The following is a 20,765-nucleotide window of genomic DNA, read 5'->3' as shown; positions in this document are numbered from 1 at the left end:
GAAATGAATGGGAGCGTGTACGGCACGCAAAGGGTCACGCGGCGTACACGTGCCAAATCTCGCGGGACGTTACGCCGTGTGAATGCTCCCTAAGACAGCATCTAACTGCTCTGTAGAAGCCAGAACTCTTAATGGTTGGTACAGGATCAAATACTTATTTCTCTATGCAAAATGCAAATAAATGTATAAAATTTATACAATTTGATTTTTTGAATTTTGCTTATGATTTTCTATCTCTCACTGTTAAAATTAACCTACCCTTAAAATTATAGACTGTTCATGTCTTTGTCAGTGGGCAAACTTACAAAATCAGCAAGGGGTCAAATACTTAGTTCCTTCATTGTATATGGTAGTGGCTTAGTGAACAAACCATTTTTATGTCAAAGTGCACTCTTGCTTTCAAGAAAATCAACTTTTAACCTGTATGCAAATGAGCTGTTTAGTGCATCGAGGGTGAGGCCACATTGGCTGGAGCGCCCATTTAGTCTTGTTGTTGCTGCACATCAGGACCTGTCAATCTTCATGTTATGGCGCAGTGTTGGGTGGTGATCGTAGTGAAAACAGTTGTTCAGGATACTGTGGCCATGCTCTTTGTGCACTGTACAGCTTATTTGAATTAATCAAAATTTCAATTAATTGGACATTTTACCTCGATTTCGGCTAATGAACAATTATTTTAGGCTATACTCTTTTTTTTATGCACCACACCCACCTCCAGTAGACTCCTGTGCTGCGGGTAATGGGAGTCTATTGGAGGTGAGTATTTGTTGGGTGAAGCTTGTGAGATTTGTCTCATGAATATTTGGGAACCCACACCATAGCACTGTTTGTTATGGGGATGATCAGCTAAGTGTCTCATTTTGTGAGTTCTGCAGCTGAACCAGAGGGAGGCAGATTCAGGGTGGAATTTGGTTGTGATTTTTGAAGTTGAATCCTCTTCAAAATCAGGACCAAATTCCTACATGTATAGACACCCTATGGATATATGTTGATCTTGTTACCAGCAATATTGTATTTTAAAACTGTGCCTACAATTGACTATACAACAGACTAATTCACACTGGGACTCTGATATACATGTTTTTCACCCTATACCCTTGGGTATAGTCCAGTTTCCCCTTACTCATTCTTGTATTGTTTACTATTTTTGCTTTATTCTATTCTATTTTAATGACATTAATAAAAATCATGGTTTTATTACAATAGCTGGGTGTTTTTTCCTTGGTTGATATGATAAGTGTTATTGCACACTGGCGCACAGGTATCTTGTCTGCAGTAGACTACGTTCACTTCTGCATTATTTGTGGTGTTCCCTTATAGGAAATGGGAAGCTCTGGATGTCTTGTGAGACAAAAGAATATAAAGGAGGTCCATCAGATTTTTGTATGGAGCCTGGCATTTTATCCAAGATAATAGTTTAGCATGAATCATATTTTGTCTGGCTTATTTACCGTATATACTCGAGTATAAGCCGACCCGAATATAAGCCGAGGCCCCTAATTTTACCACAAAAAAACTGGGAAAACTTATTGACTCAAGTATAAGCCTAGGGGGGAAATGCAGCAGCTACTGGAAAATTTCAGAAATTAAAATGGTCAGAGTTTTTGGGTGCAGTAGATGGTGGGTGATGGGAAAGGAGAAGGGGGTGTTTTGGTTGTCTGTCTGCCCCTTCCCTGAGCTTGAGGACTGTTTTTTTGTTGTTTTTTTCCCCCCACTTGGAATTCAGTCTGGCTGAATATAGGGTATCTGCAGTGCTCCTATTAATCCCTTCCTGACGGAACAGGAGCACTGCAGATACCCTATATTCAGTAGACCAGGCACTTTCAGACACAGGGATACCTAATGTGTGTGTGATTCATAGTCATTTTCTACTTTTGTATGTACTCTAGGGAAAGGAGTGATTTACAACTTTTTTAAAACATTTTTTAAAGCTTCTTTTCTGTGCAGAAAAATTCGGCTTATACTCGAGTATATACGGTAATTGAATCTGCAGCAGAGTCTTCTAATGGAGTCTCCCACAACTGTGTGTACCACCATCTCCTGCCTCTGTTTGACACTATGGAAGTTAATTTCTATTAGATAAAATAGCTCCTAGAGGGAAATACCTAGGGCTCGGCAATTAACTGAAAAATAATCGAAATCAAGATTCAGCTCAATTAATCGATATGAACTTTCTCACATCAATTATTCCAATTATTTTGCATCCATGTCTTCCACTGCCACTGGCTAAAGAATATGTCACTAACTGTACACTGTCCAATCGGGATCGCTGATATATCTCTAATTGAAATTAAAATTCAGTAGCATACAAATAGGGACCTATGGCATGTAAAAAGGGGTGTGTCCTAAAATAATCATTCATTAATAGCAATTGAGTTAGTGTTCCACTAATTGTGATTTTCATTTCCATTATAATCGGTCAGCCCTAGATAATACCTGTAGAATAGGGAATATAATGAAGAATACTGCGTCAACTCCAAGAGATAAAAACATCTTTGTATAAAGTAAAAGGTAATGCAAAGCTTCCATAAACTCTATGGGTGCTTTAGCAATCCATAGAGTGGTTTATACTTAGTGTAAAGACAGCCTTACTAGTTACCTATATACAATTTAATGTCATTTTTTCTGTTATTTTATTCATATTTTTATTTTGTTTTTGTTTGCTTTTTTTAAGGTTTTGTATCAACAATTCAAATTTTTCTTGAATCTGTATTTTCTGGTAGTTGCCTGCTCCCAGTTTGTGCCTGCTCTTAAGATAGGCTACTTGTACACCTACTGGGCCCCTCTGGTAAGTTTGTCTTTTAATGATCGATTTATGTCAAGTCTGTTTCATATGTTTGCAGTTTTCTGTATGGCTTATCTTTTCTTCAGATTCCAGTTGCATCACTGAATTTAATATGTTAAAACTAGAATCTTGTAGAACTGGACATTGCAATTTCCCTAACTTGAAGTGTTTTGATGATATATCAATAACTACTTTTAATGGTAGAAATTCAAAAATAAATCATGATTATAAATCAATATGTCAGGAAAATTAGGCTGGTATCTAATAAATGCTCCAAAATTTCTGTATTTTGCTGAGGAAGTCATATTTGTTTGTACAGTTCATAGGGTAGTTCATAACCAGGTGTTAAATTTTAAGGTTTGCCCTGTTTCATCTAAGGAGCAACAACTTTACAAACATAATATAGGTTCAATCCTAACAGGTTTTACCTCTTCAGTGTTCTATTTATGTATGTTGTGCTTTGATTCAGTTTTATTAAAGAGGAAAAATTTGATTTTTTTTTTTTTAGTCATTCACTGCTCAGTAACCATTTTTACTGTATAGCAGACATCCCTAATTATTGTCTATCCAGAGCACAGTAGATGGGGCAGAAGTCTCATTCCTCAGCCTTTCCTGCTGGTGCTCAGACTCCCTGTACCATGACCAACTCCCTTCTACTCTTTGGACCTACAGCTGGAGTATGGTATAGCCACAGAGCAGACTTCTTCTCCCTCTGCTTCACCCTGGGATGATAATCATTGGTCTGCTGGTTGAACACTGCTATTCTATAAGCAAGTTTGTCCAGTGCAGTAAATGCACTATAAAAAATAATTCCATCCTCTCACAAACCCTTTTAAAAAAATTTTTTTCACTACATCTAAAATTTAGTCTTTTTCACATTTTACCTTGTTGACCTTAAAAAAGAGTGAATAAGCTTCCTGTAAGAATAATGTGACCCTAAGCACAATAAAACCACTTGTGTATCAGTGGCGGAACAGTTAGTTCTTAAAGTTATTGTATGCAAAAGAATATAACTGACTAGGTAACTGGTTCTGAGTATTTCCAAAATGCTAGATCTTGTTGGGTGTGCCGGAAGTGGTAAGTACCTACTAAAATTAGTTCATTGAAGGACATTAAACAGCGTCATTGATGCCAAAGGTTCAATGATACATGTTGGGATTACAAACTACTGTAGCACAAATTGATGAATAAAGTTACTCCTGACTATGAAAGGAAAGGTAGCAGAACACAAAATACATGGAGCTACAGTATGTAGCACAGATGCGTCAAAGTGTCTATGCTAATCCCTGCCTAAATAGCGCTGAGCATCATAACTGGACCATGAAACAGACAAAGAACGAAGCCTAATAATTCATGTTTTCTTTTATATCATTTGGACAGTTGGGTGCATGTGTATCCTTTGAGGAAAAGATGGCATCATGATGCACTATGGGGAAAAGACAAGCCAACAAAAGCAATGTGATACTCTGGGCAGTGCTCTCCTGGGAGATTGGGGTCTTGGCATTCAAGGCGATTAGATGTTACTTGGATATGTAACATCTAAACATAGTTGCAGACCTTAATTGCAATGGTAATCCCTGATGGCAGTGGTCTCTTGCTGTGTGATATGAATATGTTCACACGGCAGAAAAAGAAGAGGAATTCCTCTTCATTTTCCACTGCCGGCATTTTTGCCGCAATCTAGCCGCGATGGGATGCTGATGCAGTGCATCGGGATTCCGTTCCGGGTTCCCACTGGCCCGGATGAATGACCCTAATCAGCAGGAAGTCTCGAGTCATGGACTCCGCAACTCTGCCAAATCTACAGCAAGATCGAGCAGGACACTTCTTTTTTCCATGTCCTGCTGCTACCTCTACCTCCCATTGAAAACAAATCTGCAGAAAATTCCACTATGAGAACACAGCCTAATGGTCCACAGCAAAATTCTTCAGCAGTGGTTTGGGGAATGAGGCAAAGAGTTCATGATGTTGACTTGGTGTCCAAATTCCCCAGATCTTGAACCATTGCACATATCCGGGATATGCTATAAAAAGCAGTCTTATCCATTGGGGCACAACCTCATAACTCACCAGAAATTAAAGGATCTCTAGTCAGTGGCAGATACCAAACTTAACCCTTCAGAGGCCTGATGAAGTCTAAGTCTCAGCTTTCAGTTTTAAAACAGCAGATCTAAACCTAGCGTCATAGTGTGACATTCTTTATTCCTCAAGAGTAACCATGTAATCCATGTATTTTGTCCACAGTTATGTCTTGAAATACTTCTTGTCTCATAAATGACCTTATCTAAATATTAGGAATGATATGACTTTGTATAATAATGTGTATATTAATATTTTGCATTGTGTTTATGCATAGGGATTTGTTCTGGCTGTCACAATGGTAAGAGAAGCAGCCGATGAATATCGCAGGTTCAAGAGAGACAAAGAAATGAATTCACAGTTATATAGCAAGCTTACCATTAGAGGTTAGTAAATGAATATCACTCAATTGTCTGCTTAATCCATCTTTACATATAAGCTGTAAGCATTTTACGGTCTAAAACAATTATATTTTATAGGGGCTGTCTTAGTCAAGGCATTAATTTACTGTACATTGAGTAGATGCATTAGCTAAATGGAGCTGACTGATGAGTATATGAGACACTTTTCTAGAAAAAACCTGTGCTGTTCTGTGTTGCAGTAGGACATACTGAACATGGTCATGTAAAGTATGATAGAATTTAAAGCATACTTCTAGTTATAAACCACTTTTCATAAATGAATAGTAATGGTTAAAATCAGAATAGAAGTCGTACCACATATCCAATATACATCGGATGATCACTATTGTGTTTGTGATTCCTCGTACCAATACAATACACCCGGCGGCCAATAAGGATGTGATGGGGGGGGGTGTCATTCAAGTATTCCTACCCTGACATATTAGCCCAGGCCACCTCTAGATACGAAATGATGCGGCTCATTATAACAGAGATATTGGGACCAGAAACCAAGGTTTATAATGGAGCATGTAAAGTAAGTATCAATTATTAGTAAGTATTAGTAAGTATTAATCATCAAAATCTGCATGATGTTGTAGCATGCATCATGATATGTGATAAAGAATGCTGATTTCTATATGCCACATTTAGATATCTTCAACATTAATATTGCCCACGTCCAAACTCATTTGAAATGGGACAGGGCATGAATGAAAGGGGCTATAGAGAAAAAATGAATGACTGAAAGACGAGCAATCTGATCTAAAATAAGTAAATAAATAAACAACCCCCAATTAAATGGTAACTCAAAATATAGTTATTAAACTGATCAAAAAATTATACCCATACCCTGACCCTGGAAAACGCAATGTCACTGGATAGACATCTATCCAGAATTATATGAGATTATGCCTCAATATCATCCTACTACAAAAAAAAAAAACACCCAAAGGATATATTCTTATTAAGGACCAACGGTTGGACAGATATAAAGGCATATATCCATTTGCACTCTTTTTGTAGTACTGAAACACATGGCATCGTTGTCATGTTTTTAAGAGCATGTTGGGCAAGGGGAGTGTCATGTTTAGTTGGAAAATTATTGTAGTGATCTCATGCGCCTTCATTGGGCAACAGAAATCACACCTCTTGCAGTTGAAAAAAAATCTTTCAATAGATAGTCGACCTGTGTCACTGAACATCTGATAGTCTTAGTCTTAGTTTTATTCATCTGGTCGCATGCAACACAGGAACCACTACTAAAATTTCCCACTGGCTTTTAATCCAACCAGGTTGGTTCTCTAAGGGTCTCAACTAAGTGACTATTCACCAAACCGTCTCTTAGATTTCAACCTCCTCCTATAGGTAATTCTTGGAGTGTCTGGGATTACTTTAATAAGGTCTTGATCTTGTTGTAAGATCCACCAGTATCTACAAAAGATGTTCAATACATTTGTGTGTTCCATGTCGTAGGTGCCGATGATTCTAAATTGTGTATCTGAGTCATTGCTGGTTTTTTTCCTAGACTGTAATAGAACTCTGTGGTCACTATTGATAGCTGTATGGAAACCCTCCTTTAAGGGAGCTATAGGATATAGGATATTTTAATTGATTTATTGTTTCATTATTTGTGCTAACAACCTCTTATCTACAACCTAATAGTGTTAAAAAAACAAGTAATAGTAGAATGTAAAAGCAGCAATTATTTGAGTGTCTTTTCTGTCCCCCTCCTCTCTTCATAGACTAATATTGAGGAAGTAACTGCCTAAAAAGTGGAGAAGAAAACCTATTTTTTTAATAAGATATACTACAAAGTTTGATATATTAACCTGTACTATTCTTTTATGAAAATTTGTTTATAACTGCAGGTATGCTTTTAGTATGCATTGATACATACAGTACTTTGGTACAGTTTTTATTAGCTAATGGTCACTGAAGTTCCTCCTAGAATATACTTAAACGGGTTTTATTAAAGATTTTTCAAAATAATACAGAACAAACAACAAACATGAAGTCGAGCAATAATGAAAAAACATCACAGTCCGCGGACAGGGAGGCCAAAAAAGACCCCCTCCGCATAAATCAAATATAGCCCAACGAGAAAGGGAAAAAGGGAAAAGGAATAGACAAGAAACAAACAAACACAAGACGAAGACTAAAAGAACCACAACGGAAGCAAAAGAAGAAAAGGAGAAGAAAACAGACGGCCATGTCACACTCAAGCAAAGGCAGAAGAGAAGGCAGACGACTCCTGGAACATAACCCAGGAACGCCAACGAAGTTCAAACTTGGAATAGTCAGGGGAATCTTCCGCCACCAAGGTCTCCATCCGCTGAATAAGAAGGAACTCCTGAAGGAACTCAATCAAGGAGGGAGGGGTAGGGCTGCGCCAGTGTCTGGGGATGACGGTCCTGGCGGCCACGAGAAAGTGCCCCAGGAGGTCCTTCTTAATCTCCGACAGCTTACCAGGGATAACCGACAGAAGTGCCAGCTGGGGAGAGACAGTCACCGAGCGCCCACTGACCCTGGAATACAAAGAAAACACCGCGTCCCAAAAGGGGCGCAGAACGTCACATTCCCACCATATGTGCAACATAGTACCCCTAGCGGAGCCACAGCGCCAACACAAGTCCGGAACAGCGGGAAAAATCCTATGGAGAAGCACTGGACACCTATACCACCGGGACAGAATCTTATAATTCCTCTCCTGAGCACTACAAGGGAGGGCCAACTTGTGAGAGAGCAAAAAGGACCGGTCCCAATCCGCAGATGACAAACCCACAGGAAGGTCGGCGTTCCAAGCGGCGACGTAGGGAGGGAGTTCCGCAGTGACATCCGAGAGGAGAACATCATACAGAAGCGAAAGGGCACGAGAGGGGGAGGTCTGACGCCCGACATAGGATTCAAGGGCTAATGGAGGAGAAGAGAGGCGAGGAGTGAGCGAAAACTGCTTCAGAAAGGACTGGAGTTGGGCGTACTCCAACCACGAGAGGCGCAGGTCAGGGTGAGAACTACACAGCAGGGAGAACGGAAGGAGCGGAGAATCACCCGCCACCTCCTGAAGACAAGTAGAATCCGCTCGGTCCCAGCAGAGGAACCGGTCAACCGAGCAACCAGGAGGGAACATAGGGTTGTCGAAGAGGGGAGTCAAAGGGCCCGGGACACGGGCCAAGCGGCCAGAAGAACAGACCAGATCCCATACTTTCAGAAAATGCGAAGGGAGAACGTAGAGGCCAGGGGATTTAGGACGAAAGTGCGGAGGGATCCATGGCCAAGAGGAAAGCGAAGACGAAATCAGATCAAATTCGATGGAAACCCACTGCTTATCATGGCGACGGAACTGCCAATCGAACAGACGAAGCAAAACCGAGGCACGATAGTAAAGGCGCACATCCGGGAGACCAACGCCACCCCTATATTTACGCCGGACAAGAGTACTAAACCCCAGTCTGCGCCGAGAGGAACCCCACACAAACTTCCCGAACAACGACTGTACCCTGGCTAAAAAGGCGCGGGGAAGAGGGATGGGCAAGGCCTGGAATAGGTACAAGAACCGAGGGAGGACATCCATCTTAAGGGCATGAATGCGACTAAACCAAGAGGGGAGACGAGCTCCATAGGAACGTAGATCAGAGGTAATAGTATCCAAAAGCGGGAGATAATTAAGTTGGAACAGGGAAGCAGGATCAGGAGAAATACGGATCCCCAAGTATTTGAAGGAAGAGGGTTGCCACCGAAACGGAAAAGACCGAGACAGGAACTCAGCCTCAGAAGGGGGAAGTGAGACATTAAGAGCCTCGCTCTTAGATAAATTGACCTTAAAATTGCTAAGGGCACCAAAGCGGGAGAATTCACGTAAGACAGCCGGAAACGAAACCCGTGGTTCAGAGACATACAGCAGAAGATCATCCGCATATAGCGCCGCCTTGACCATACGGGAACCCAACTGTATACCGTGGACATCGGGGCAACGACACAACGCCACCGCCAGATGCTCCATCACCAAGGCAAAGAGCAAAGGCGAGAGGGGGCATCCTTGGCGGGTACCATTGCGGACCGGAAAAAAATCCGAGATCACTCCGTTCACCCGGACATGCGCCGACGCATTCCCGTAAAGAGCTAAAATCTTGCCCAGGAAACCGGAGCCAACCCCGATCTGTGCAAGGGTCTCCCGAAGAAAACCCCAATGAATGCGATCAAACGCCTTCTCGGCATCGATTGAGAGCAAACAAAGAGGAACCTTAGAGGAGCGGGCTATAGAGATGGCCAGAACAGTTTTGCAAACGTTATCACGCGCTTCCCGACCCGGGATAAAGCCGACCTGATCACTATGAACCAAAGCAGGCATGAAGGAAGAGAGGCGATTCGCCAACAATTTCGCATATAATTTCACATCAATATTGATTAAGGAAATAGGCCGGTAACTCCCCGGGCATACAGGGTCCTTACCAGGCTTAGGAAGCACAGTGATCAGGGCAGACAAGGATTGCGCAGAGAACGGAGACGAATCCCCCACACTATTAAACACCCGCGCCAGATCCGGGGAAAGGAGGGAACTGAAACATTTATAAAAGGGAGCAGAGAACCCGTCTGGTCCCGGCGCTTTACCCGCGGGTGTAGACTGGATTACCGCGGCGACTTCTTCTAACGTAAATGGCGACTCAAGGGCTTCCGCGTCAGAGCTAGAAAGAGAGGGAAGAGCAGTGTCGGCTACATACTGTCGGATCTTGTCTCTAAGCACCGACGGGTCCAAATCCGCGTAATGACCGTGAATATCATACAAGTTTGAGTAAAACGAGCGGAACTCCGCGGCAATATCAGTGGGGTTATGAACAAGACCACCCGACCCAGTACGCAAGCGCGGAACATACGCAGGGGAATCTTGCGGATGAAGACGACGAGCCAGCGAGCGACCACATTTATCAGCAAACTCATAGTAATGTTTCTTAACGCGGTCCCTAAAGCGCAGATATTTCCCGTCCAAGAGGGCGCGAAGTTCCTCCCTCGCATTAAGAAGCTCCGTAAAGGTTGAACGGGAGCCAGACAGTTTGTGAGACAGCTCCAGGCCATGAATACGGTCTAAAAGGGCGGTAACCCCAGCGGCTCTCTCTCTCTTAAGACGAGCGCCGTGTTGGATAAGAACCCCCCTCACCACGCACTTCATAGCCTCCCATTGCATAGGGAGAGAAGTGGGATCAAGAGCATGGTCTAGCCAAAAATTCCGAATGGTCTCCCCGACAGCCTCCTTACAGGGGATGTCTTTCAAGAGGCCCTCATTCAAGCGCCAAAGGGGCGCCGTGACAGGCCAGGAATGTCCAGGGACAAATGGACCGGAGCATGGTCCGACCAAAGAACCGAATCAATACGAACTACCGGGGACCATGAAAGGGCATGATGGCTAGTCAGGAAAAAGTCAATGCGACTATGCGAGTTATGAGCCGGGGAGAAATAAGTATAATCTCGACCCTGAGGATTTAGAATGCGCCAAACATCGACCAATTGGGAGTTATGAAGAGCCGACAACAAGCGGCGCAATTGCGAGGGAGCGTGGGAGGGGCGCGGGGGGGAGGAGTCAACCTGAGGGTCCAGGACAAAATTAAAATCACCACCCAAAACCACGACCCCCTCACTAAAGTCTGCCAATCTGCGGATAAGGGACCTACAATACGCCAACTGACCCTGATTTGGAAGGTAGCAACCCGCCACGGTGAGAATCATACCACCGTTGCGCAATTTCAGGAAGAGGAACCTACCCTCGGGGTCGATACAGGTGTCCAGAACCTCATGCTGCAGCGAACGGTGGATAGCAATCGAGACACCCTTGGACTTAGCAACTGGGTTGACACTGTGGAACCACTTAGGGAAGTAACGGCTGCGGATATCCGGGACGTGGTCCTTCTTAAAATGGGTTTCCTGCAAAACAAGGACATGTGAGCGCTGTTTATGCAACTGATACAAAATCTGATTACGCTTTTGGGGGACATTGAGACCCCTAGCATTGAGGGTACAAAAGTTAACAGAGGACATGGCCAAGGAAAAAAAAAAGAAGAGGAACAAAAAGAACGAGACCACAAAGGGACAAACGAAGAACAAGCAAGGGAAACAAATGAGAAAAGAAAAAGGAGAAGGAAAATAAACGAGAAATAGACAAACAAGACCAACTAAGTGGGGTGGAGGGAAGAACTCCACACAAAAAAAAAGGGTGGGGAAACGACAAAGAAAAGAGTTGCCAAAGACCACGCAAACAGAAAGCGTGGAGACCCCGGTGGGAAACGGGCTTTTCCAAATAAAGAAGCCGGCACCCCATCCTGGGCCCCCAGGCGAAAACACCAATACCATGAACAATCTAACACGAAATAAAATGCTGACCAACAAAATAACACATCAGGGGTCCGCACAACGCCGCCCAGGGCATCTTAGCAAAAAGGAAAGAAAAATGCAGGCGGACCAAATAAAAACAACCAAACCTTAGAGAGGGTAGGAACCAGAAGCAAATTACAACCTCAGAGGTCCGCATGACGCTCCCCAAGGCGTCTCTGCAAAAACAAAAACAGAGAAAATGGAGAGAGCAGACCGTACAAAAGAACTGTTCCGTGGAGAGGGTGGGAACCCTGCAAAAGAAAAATCACAAACAAGACACATCCCAATACCCTCCCATAAATGTCCCAAAAACAGAATGAGAGTCCACTGCAAACAAACAGGAACGGCTCCAGCAACAATAGCAATCAGGTGGGAGCACCAGAAGCAGCCAGAGACAGATCCGCCCCCTCCGGGGAGCGGGTCTTACGATGCCTCCTAAAGCGCCTCTGGGGGCGAGCAGGTGGAGCCGACAGGAGATCACCAGGGAACGGAGGCCAAGAAAGGGCAGGGACCGATGGGAGGCCCAAGGTAGAGGCAAAATTGTAAAGTTCATCCGGATGGGACATGGAGACAACACGACCACCATGACGGACCTGCAGACGGAAGGGGAAGCCCCAGGTATACGGTACTTGGTGCTGGTTGAGAACTTCCAAGAGAGGCTTCAGTGCCCTCCGCTTAGCAAGGGTAAGGCGAGACAAGTCCGGAAGTAACTGTATCTCCGTGTCCTGGAACAGAACCTTCGGGGCTTCCCGGACTTTGCGCATAATTGCCTCCTTCAGCTGGTAGCGGTGAACCCTGCAAATAACATCTCGAGGCCTATTGTCATCAGGAGGGCGTGCACCAAGAGAGCGGTGCGCGTGGTCAAGTTCAATGGGCGAATCAAGGGGGGCTCCCAGAATGGAATTGAAGATGGTGCGCAGGGTAGTATCCAGATGTTGCGACTCAACGGATTCAGGAAGACCCCGCACTCTAATGTTATTACGCCGGTTACGATTCTCCAGGTCATCCAACATATCGGACAGAAACCGCAGCTGTTGAGTGTGAGAAGCAATGGTCGCTTCATGGGTGGAGAGTCGAGAATCGTGGGAAGCAGAGGCCGCCTCAAGGGAATCCACTTTGGTCTCCAGTTGTTGTACAGAAGAACGGACAGCGGAGAGTTCTGATTTGTAAGACTGCTCGAGTCGTACCACATAGTCCTCCATATCCGACTTAGTGGGGACAGCCGCCAAGTGGGCACTAAAGCGGCGTAACTCTACAAGAGTATCAGCAATGGAGGCAGGGGAAGCACTAGCAGGCCCATTAGCAATACAAGAACGCGGCCCACAATCCACAACAACAGAAGATAATCCAGGAGGGACCGGCAAGGAAGCAGTAGAAGCAAGATGACTTTGGGGAGGCCGGGAAGGAGCAACAGGAGGGGAGCCAGAACCCCTGGGAACAGCAGGCGAGGGGGATAGGCCATAGTCCTCAGGAGGGGCACAGTCCAGGGCCGAGTGACACAGGGGTACAGTCCCAGGATCCAGGAACAGACCAGTAGAGCCTGGAGGGGATGCAGGGTCCAGCTGTGAGGGGGGGGACAGAGTAGAAAGCCAGGCAGGCCTGTTCTCACCCCAAGCAGGGGCCCCAGGGGCGACCTGCATAGGCTCCAGAGTGGGGGACAGCAGTGGGGCTGCAGGAGAGGGCGGCAGAGACGGCCAGGAGCTATCCGCACCATGTGCAGGAGGGAGGGCAGGGGAGAGTCGCGGCCTACCTGACCGACATCAGTCACTCCAGGGGAGAGGAGAGCAGAGCCGCAGGAGAGATGCGCCGGTGGACGGGATTCATCCGAAGGCGAGACGACCGGACCATCATGGGAGGCAGGAGAACAGCAACCAGCGTCATCGGAGGCAGCCGGATAGCAAGTCGGCGATGCGGCAGGCCGGCCGCGTGGAGCAGCTGCAGTGACGGGCGCCATCTTGGATCCGGACGGGGAGCAGACCTCTTCACAGCGCGGTACCCGGAGGAAGCGGGTAATAGACGACGGTCCAGAAGGTCCAGGAGGGGTAGAAGAGGACCGCTGGGAAGGCCTACGGTTCTTCCCCATCTCCAGGTGAGTGAAAGTCGTGCTGTTCAGCTGCAAAACGGCTTTTCACCGAGGGCCAGAGACGGAGCAGAGGCAACACACGTCCTCACTCCTCCATGGCCAAGCCACGCCCCCCTTCCTCCTAGAATATGATGTTAACTTAGTCTTTGTTTTTTTGTGGAAAAAGTCCTTTACATATAGTTTTTTTGTCCACCACTTTGTTTTTAAACCACACACACCATACGAACTCCATTATAGTCAATGTGGTTCATTGGGTTCCATATTTAACCACTATTTTAGCAGTCCACCTATTCGTTCTCCTTTTCCTCTGATGGATCAGAATATTGGCGAGCCGACACTCATGTGAACTTCACGTTACATAAGCTTAATAAAGTATTCATGTTCTAAACATGTCATCTGCCACATGCCTACTCTGCAAGAAAGTCTTTCAAGTATATGCAGATATGTTTGTACCTTTGTGGAAAATCCTCGAACTTCAAGTGTTATCAAATATGACAACAATAGTACTCATGTAGTAGTCAGCTATGCTAGTCAAATAACGTAAAATACCTGCCTATGGGCAGATAGCTGCTTTATTTAAGGTGCCTGTCCACATAAAGCTAAAGCCTCACTAGGCGTCCTGCAGCAAAAAAAAAAAAAGCGCTGTGGGAAAACCATGTTGGCAACGTATCATGGTTCATCCTGCAGCACTTTTGGAAAATGCCACTCATCCGCAGCACATATTTTAACGCAAAGCGGGAATGGGATTTGCTAGAATCCCATCCACTTTACAGTGACTATAAAAAGCTGTGGTTTTTTTCCACGCATTTCCGCCACATGGGGATGCGGCCTTATAAAAAAAAGTCAAACTAAGCCATCGCTGAAGTAAAAAAAATTGGAACTCAGAGCAATAGTTTTCAACTAAACAGCCTCCACCTATGGAACATGTATGGACATTCCCTTTGAAGGGAATGTGTTACCAGAACATTTTTAAAGTTTTTTTTTTTTTTTTTTTTTTTTAAGTGAAACATAGTTTTAAGAATTTTTGATATTTTTTTTCAATTACATACAGTATAACTATAACAAAAAATACTGTAAGTGCTAAAATCGACAGTATTGCAATAGAGTATAATACATCTATAGGTAACACCCCTAGGTATCCACTATTGCATCCAATACTGACAATAGATGATGTCTGCACTGATCATTCTTAGAAAACTCTCCCATAAAAATCAACAAGTTGGCTCCACACTATTGCTGTTCATGACCATAACTATACGGTAAAGCATATCACTAATTGTTGTTAACGGAGCAAAAAAGAAGCTCAGGCAAGATGTTAGCCCCCATAATCATGTCCAAAAAATAGAACAAAAAATCTTCAAAAAATAAAAACAGATCAGAAAAATGTATATATTTTCTTAATTTTTAATAAATGAAAAATAGTAATATGTTCCAGTTTAGGATTTTTCCAGGACTTTGGTATCTGTAATCTACTCTTAGGAGAGGTCAGTATCCAATCATTGAGGATCTTGCACCCTGCTGATCAGCTAAATAAAGGGTTGGTTGAGCATTGCCACTTGTTCTTTGTGACTTATGACATGTCCATCATTTGTGTGGATCTTCTGCAACGTAATCCCATTGAAATGATCTGCAGTACCATGCGCAGCAGCTATGCAGTATATGGCATTGTGTCAGCCGGTGAAGTGGCGGCAGGCCTTTCAATTAGCTCAGCTGGAGCTCCTATAGATAGGTCATTAGTATCTGAGTCCCCGAAAAAAAAAATTTCAATTGATAAGGAGCACTAATACTTTTAATAGTTGGAGGCAACATATGTATGTAGAAAATGAAACGCTGTATAAATTCAGAGAACTTTTTTCTCTTGTTATCCTCTGTGTTCAGATTAGTTTTACTGCAGGGAACCTTCAGTTCTATCAAAATACACTTATATCTTATCGTCTCCAAAGAAATTGCAAACAATTTGCAAATTACACTTTATACAAAGTGTGTAGGGTAATTTCATCTAACCAAACAAAAGTCTTAGAAACATTAGTCAATTTAGTAACATTACGTTAGGGCTTCGCTGTTCTTTTCTCAAAGGTAAAAAAACAACATTAAATGTAGCTGAAAGTTTGCTGTATTTATTTTAGTATCTATCTACCTATCTATCTATCTATCTATCTATCTATCTATCTATCTATCTATCTATCTATCCATCCATCCAACACCAAAAACAAGAATGTAATGATTTTGAAATCTCATATAACCAAATTTTTCACAATACAACATATCAGAAGTTTAAAGTTAGACATTTTTTCATGTGATGTAGGATTCTAGTCCTGGTCGTCTTTGGTGGAATTTTACTTTAGAATGTGGCAACTATTTTCTGTTGTTGAAAGGCCTGTATTGCAGGCAGTTTGGTTCAGCACCTAGACTCTTCTGCCATGCTGTTGTGATAGATTCAGTATGTAGTTTAGGTTGCTGTACAAACTCCACATACTGCTCCGTATTGATAATGCTTGGTAAGTTGTATATGCTGCCCATGCCTCAGGTACTAATGCAACCCCATCCCATCAGAGATGCAGGCGATCGAACGGTGTGCTGATAAGCTAGATGCTATGTCTCTTCTTCAGTCCATAGGACACAGCGTCTGTAGATTTTATAAAGAAGTTAGCATTTTGATTAATTTGTGGTTTGGAGACCATAGGCAAGAAGGGTGCTCTAGTAGACACAGCCATGCACCAAGGAGCATATAAGTGACTTTCTTTGCAAAGGTAACTTCATTTACCTCACAGACATTGCCCATCACTGCATCCACTATTGACAATACGACAAAAATTTACCATTAGAAAATTAAAACACATCAGAAAAAAGTGATGTATCTAGTATTACTAAATTTAAAAAATAAATTCATTGGAGACTCATTCCCTTTAAAAACATAAATGTCAGCCCTTGATATTTGCAAGCAATAGTGACATGTCACTAGAAAAAGCCCATGGTATTCCTCTGTTCTTTGAATGCTATAGCTATCCAGAACAAGCATGTACAGTTCATTGTTTTCATTTCCTATAGTACTGTCTGGGATCTTAGGGCAGTGTTCACATTGTCTTATGGTGTGAGTGTGCTATTGTTACTGCTGCAGTTGTCTGTAGCCATGGAATCGCCGTGGCTTTCTGACTAGGTTTCCACTCCAGTTTCTGGGGACGAGGGTACTAGGCGAGACAGCTAGTGCTGCCTTCTTGTTTCCTTCTAAAGCTAGGTGAAGAGAGACTGTGGAAATTTTTTTCACTTGGCTCCCCACCAGTGTTTACTGTGCCCATGCTAGGAGCAGAATGACAGTTGTCTGAAATCTATGCATACACATTATGCTGATCTATGACTGCGTAGATCTCTTTGATTCATCTATCTGGATATAACTCATCTTAGGACTGATTTTATTTTTATTGCAGGTAAAGTACAAGTGAAAAGTTCAGATATTCAAGTTGGAGACCTTATCATTGTGGAAAAGGTAACAAGTCCATCCCACTTCCCGACACTATGTGTTATTGTGTTTTGTATAGAACTTCCCTTATTGTAGCAGCTTCAAGATTTCACACACACCAGCAAATGAGCAGTGAAATTAATGAGTCATCTCCAAGGATGATCCATATGTTTACGACCCTAGCAAACAAACAGTCTGCATGAAGTGTTCAATTTTCATGCCACAATGTAAAGCCTTAGTGTAAAGCACCTGGTTATTTCTGTAGCGTCCTAATTACTGGTGGTAGGGGGTTAATAGCACATGGTATGAGATTACAAGCTTGGTGAAGTCTTAGAAAATGATGACGTAATGCTCAGGGTTTCTTGGTAATCTGGTGTAGCAAGTATAAAATCTGAATTTAGCCAAGGAATCCACTTAAACTGTTCAGTTCTACATTGCTAGACCTCAACTTGTATTATTCTGTTAGCTTCTTATGACTTGAAATTACATCCGATGTCCCTTATTGGCAACACAATTGCATTTTTCTTCATTTTTTATGTGATTCATTACTTTAATTTTAAGATTATTTTTTTTCTTTCTAATTGTGCCTTGTTCATTTAGCATTGCTTACACCTGCCAGGATTACTGTGATCTTACACCTCCAGTACAACTTTGATGGCCCATTGCTGTAGTTAGGTTTTTTTTTTTTTTTTTTTACCCACTATGACTACTTTAAAGGGATTGTTCAGGAACAATTTATTGGTTTGCAAATATACAGTAAATTGAAGCTGCACCAATGTCCTGATTTCACTGCAGATTAGAAAGCTTCACTTTCCAGTATCAGAACTAGTGCGGGAGTGGAGCTGCCAGGACTACAAAGTCCAGACAAAAATGCAGCTTTTACTATTAAAATCTATTCATTTTAATCATTTATATTTGCAAATCAGCTAATACATTTAGATGTCCCTGGACAATCTCTGTAATATAGAGTGACTACAACTGTATAACCAATTCTGCACTGTATCGAGAATAGATACATGTATTTTCAGGATGTGTTGTGTACTAAAATAAAGGCTATTCTGTGAATTTCTCTTTAAAGAGGACCTTTCACCATATCCGGGCACATGCAGTGTTATATACTGCCAGAAAGCTGACAGTGCGCTGAATTCAGCGCACTGTCGGCTTTCCCGATCTGTGCCCGGTGTGAAGAGCTTACGGCCCGGTACCGTAGCTCTATGGTCAGAAGGGCGTTTCTGACCATTAGCCAGAGACGTCATTCTGCCTCGCGGCGCCTATCGCGCTGTGCTGTGGAGCGGGGAGGAACGCCCCCTCCCTCTGCTCACACAGCTTGTCCGTAGACGAGCATTATCAGGAGAGGGAGGGGGCGTTCCTCCCGGCTCCACAGCACAGCGCAATTGGTGCCGCGAGGCAGAAGGACGTCTCTGGCTAATGGTCAGAAACGCCCTTCTGACTGTAAAGCGCTACGGTACCGGGACCGATAGCGCTTTACACCGGGCACGGTTCGGGAAAGCCGACAGTGCGCTGAATTCAGCGCACTGTCAGCTTTCTGGCAGTATATAACACTGCCTGTGCCCAGATATGGTGAAAGGTCCTCTTTAAGCATCTAAAAGGCATTGCAAGCCATCAAAATGATGTACAGTAATAAACCAATTCTAAGGGGGCTTTTATATAATAGGATGGATAATATTCATTTTACCTTTTGAATGTCCTTTTCCCACTAATACTAATTTGTAAATGACCGTCAAGTTTTGTTATTTTTTCATTGGAAAGTGCTGATGTTACAATGAAGGTTTTGCACTGTATTGTCGCATATGGGACTCGATTGTCTTTGAAAGCATTCTTTTTATGTCACAGCTAGTATTACAATCAAAAAAGCTTTAGCGCAATGAGCAGATGTATAAAACATCTGTAAATAGCTGAATGCACAGTGTGCTTTTGCAGCCTTAGGTCAGCCTTTTGCACTCTCTATGAATTGGCTCTGCTAAGTAAAAATACACAGCAAGAACATCTGTTACACTTCTGCGATCTAGCAGAGTTTTATGGTACTTTTCTTATGATGTCATCATGTTGCTTACTAGCAGAATGCATTGTCTAGTAGCCTGTGGCTCTTTACTTCAATTATCTACATATGACATGCTATATCAAGTGTTATATTTCCTCTTACTTTGGCACCTTGGCAATTTACAATTGAGGGTGTAAATTACGATAGACTGTGTGAAGAACAGCATTTGAAATCTGATGGATGTTGAAATTTGCTCCTATTTTTTTAAGGATTGGGATGCCAGACTGTTCACTGCTGCTGCGTTTTTTTTTGTTTTTTTTTAGTCTAAAACTGCTTTGTGTCATTTGACAGGGACATATCTTTCAATGACATATATACATACAGTATAGTTTTTTTGTATTCGGGCATTACCAGAATGTGTATTTATAGCAAATATCAGTATGGGGAGATATATATATATATATATATATATATATATATATATATATATATATATATATATATATATATACACTCACTGGCCACTTTATTAGGTACACCATGCTAGTAACGGGTTGGACCCCCTTTTGCCTTCAGAACTGCCTCAATTCTTCGTGGCATAGATTCAACAAGGTGCTGGAAGCATTCCTCAGAGATTTTGGTCCATATTGACATGATGGCATCACACAGTTGCCGCAGATTTGTCGGCTGCACATCCATGATGCGAATCTCCCGTTCCACCACATCCCAAAGATGCTCTATTGGATTGAGATCTGGTGACTGTGGAGGCCATTGGAGTACAGTGAACTCATTGTCATGTTCAAGAAACCAGTCTGAGATGATTCCAGCTTTATGACATGGTGCATTATCCTGCTGAAAGTAGCCATCAGATGTTGGGTACATTGTGGTCATAAAGGGATGGACATGGTCAGCAACAATACTCAGGTAGGCTTTGGCATTGCAACGATGCTCAATTGGTACCAAGGGGCCCAAAGAGTGCCAAGAAAATATTCCCCACACCATGACACCACCACCACCAGCCTGAACCGTTGATACAAGGCAGGATGGATCCATGCTTTCATGTTGTTGACGCCAAATTCTGACCCTACCATCCGAATGTCGCAGCAGAAATCGAGACTCATCAGACCAGGCAACGTTTTTCCAATCTTCAATTGTCCAATTTCGATGAGCTTGTGCAAATTGTAGCCTCAGTTTCCTGTTCTTAGCTGAAAGGAGTGGCACCCGGCGTGGTCTTCTGCTACTGTAGCCCATCTGCCTCAAAGTTCGACGTACTGTGCGTTCAGAGATGCTCTTCTGGCTACCTTGGTTGTAACGGGTGGCTATTTGAGTCACTGTTGCCTTTCTATCAGCTCGAACCAGTCTGGCCATTCTCCTCTGACCTCTGGCATCAACAACACATTTCCGCCCACAGAACTGCCGCTCACTGGATGTTTTTTTCTTTTTCGGACCATTCTCTGTAAACCCTAGAGATGGTTGTGCGTGAAAATCCCAGTAGATCAGCAGTTTCTGAAATACTCAGACCAGCCCTTCTGGCACCAACAACCATGCCACGTTCAAAGGCACTCAAATCACCTTTCTTCCCCATACTGATGCTCGGT

General features: G+C 43.1%; 1 protein-coding gene across 2 annotated transcripts in view; it reads left to right on the top strand.

Annotated features, from left to right (window-relative positions):
* The window catches only part of ATP9B (ATPase phospholipid transporting 9B (putative)), a 249,056-nt gene that overhangs the window by 35,332 nt on the left and 192,959 nt on the right, over positions 1 to 20,765 (top strand). For both annotated transcript variants that reach the window (XM_075270907.1, XM_075270906.1), the window contains exons 4-6: positions 2,675 to 2,788; positions 5,142 to 5,250; positions 17,134 to 17,192. In XM_075270907.1, the coding sequence (XP_075127008.1) occupies positions 2,675 to 2,788; positions 5,142 to 5,250; positions 17,134 to 17,192 (282 nt within the window). The remainder of the gene's footprint in view (positions 1 to 2,674; positions 2,789 to 5,141; positions 5,251 to 17,133; positions 17,193 to 20,765) is intronic.

The sequence above is a fragment of the Leptodactylus fuscus genome, chromosome 4 (assembly GCF_031893055.1).
Source record: "Leptodactylus fuscus isolate aLepFus1 chromosome 4, aLepFus1.hap2, whole genome shotgun sequence".
NCBI classification, from domain to species: domain Eukaryota; kingdom Metazoa; phylum Chordata; class Amphibia; order Anura; family Leptodactylidae; genus Leptodactylus; species Leptodactylus fuscus.
This window is presented reverse-complemented; position numbering and strand designations above follow the sequence as displayed.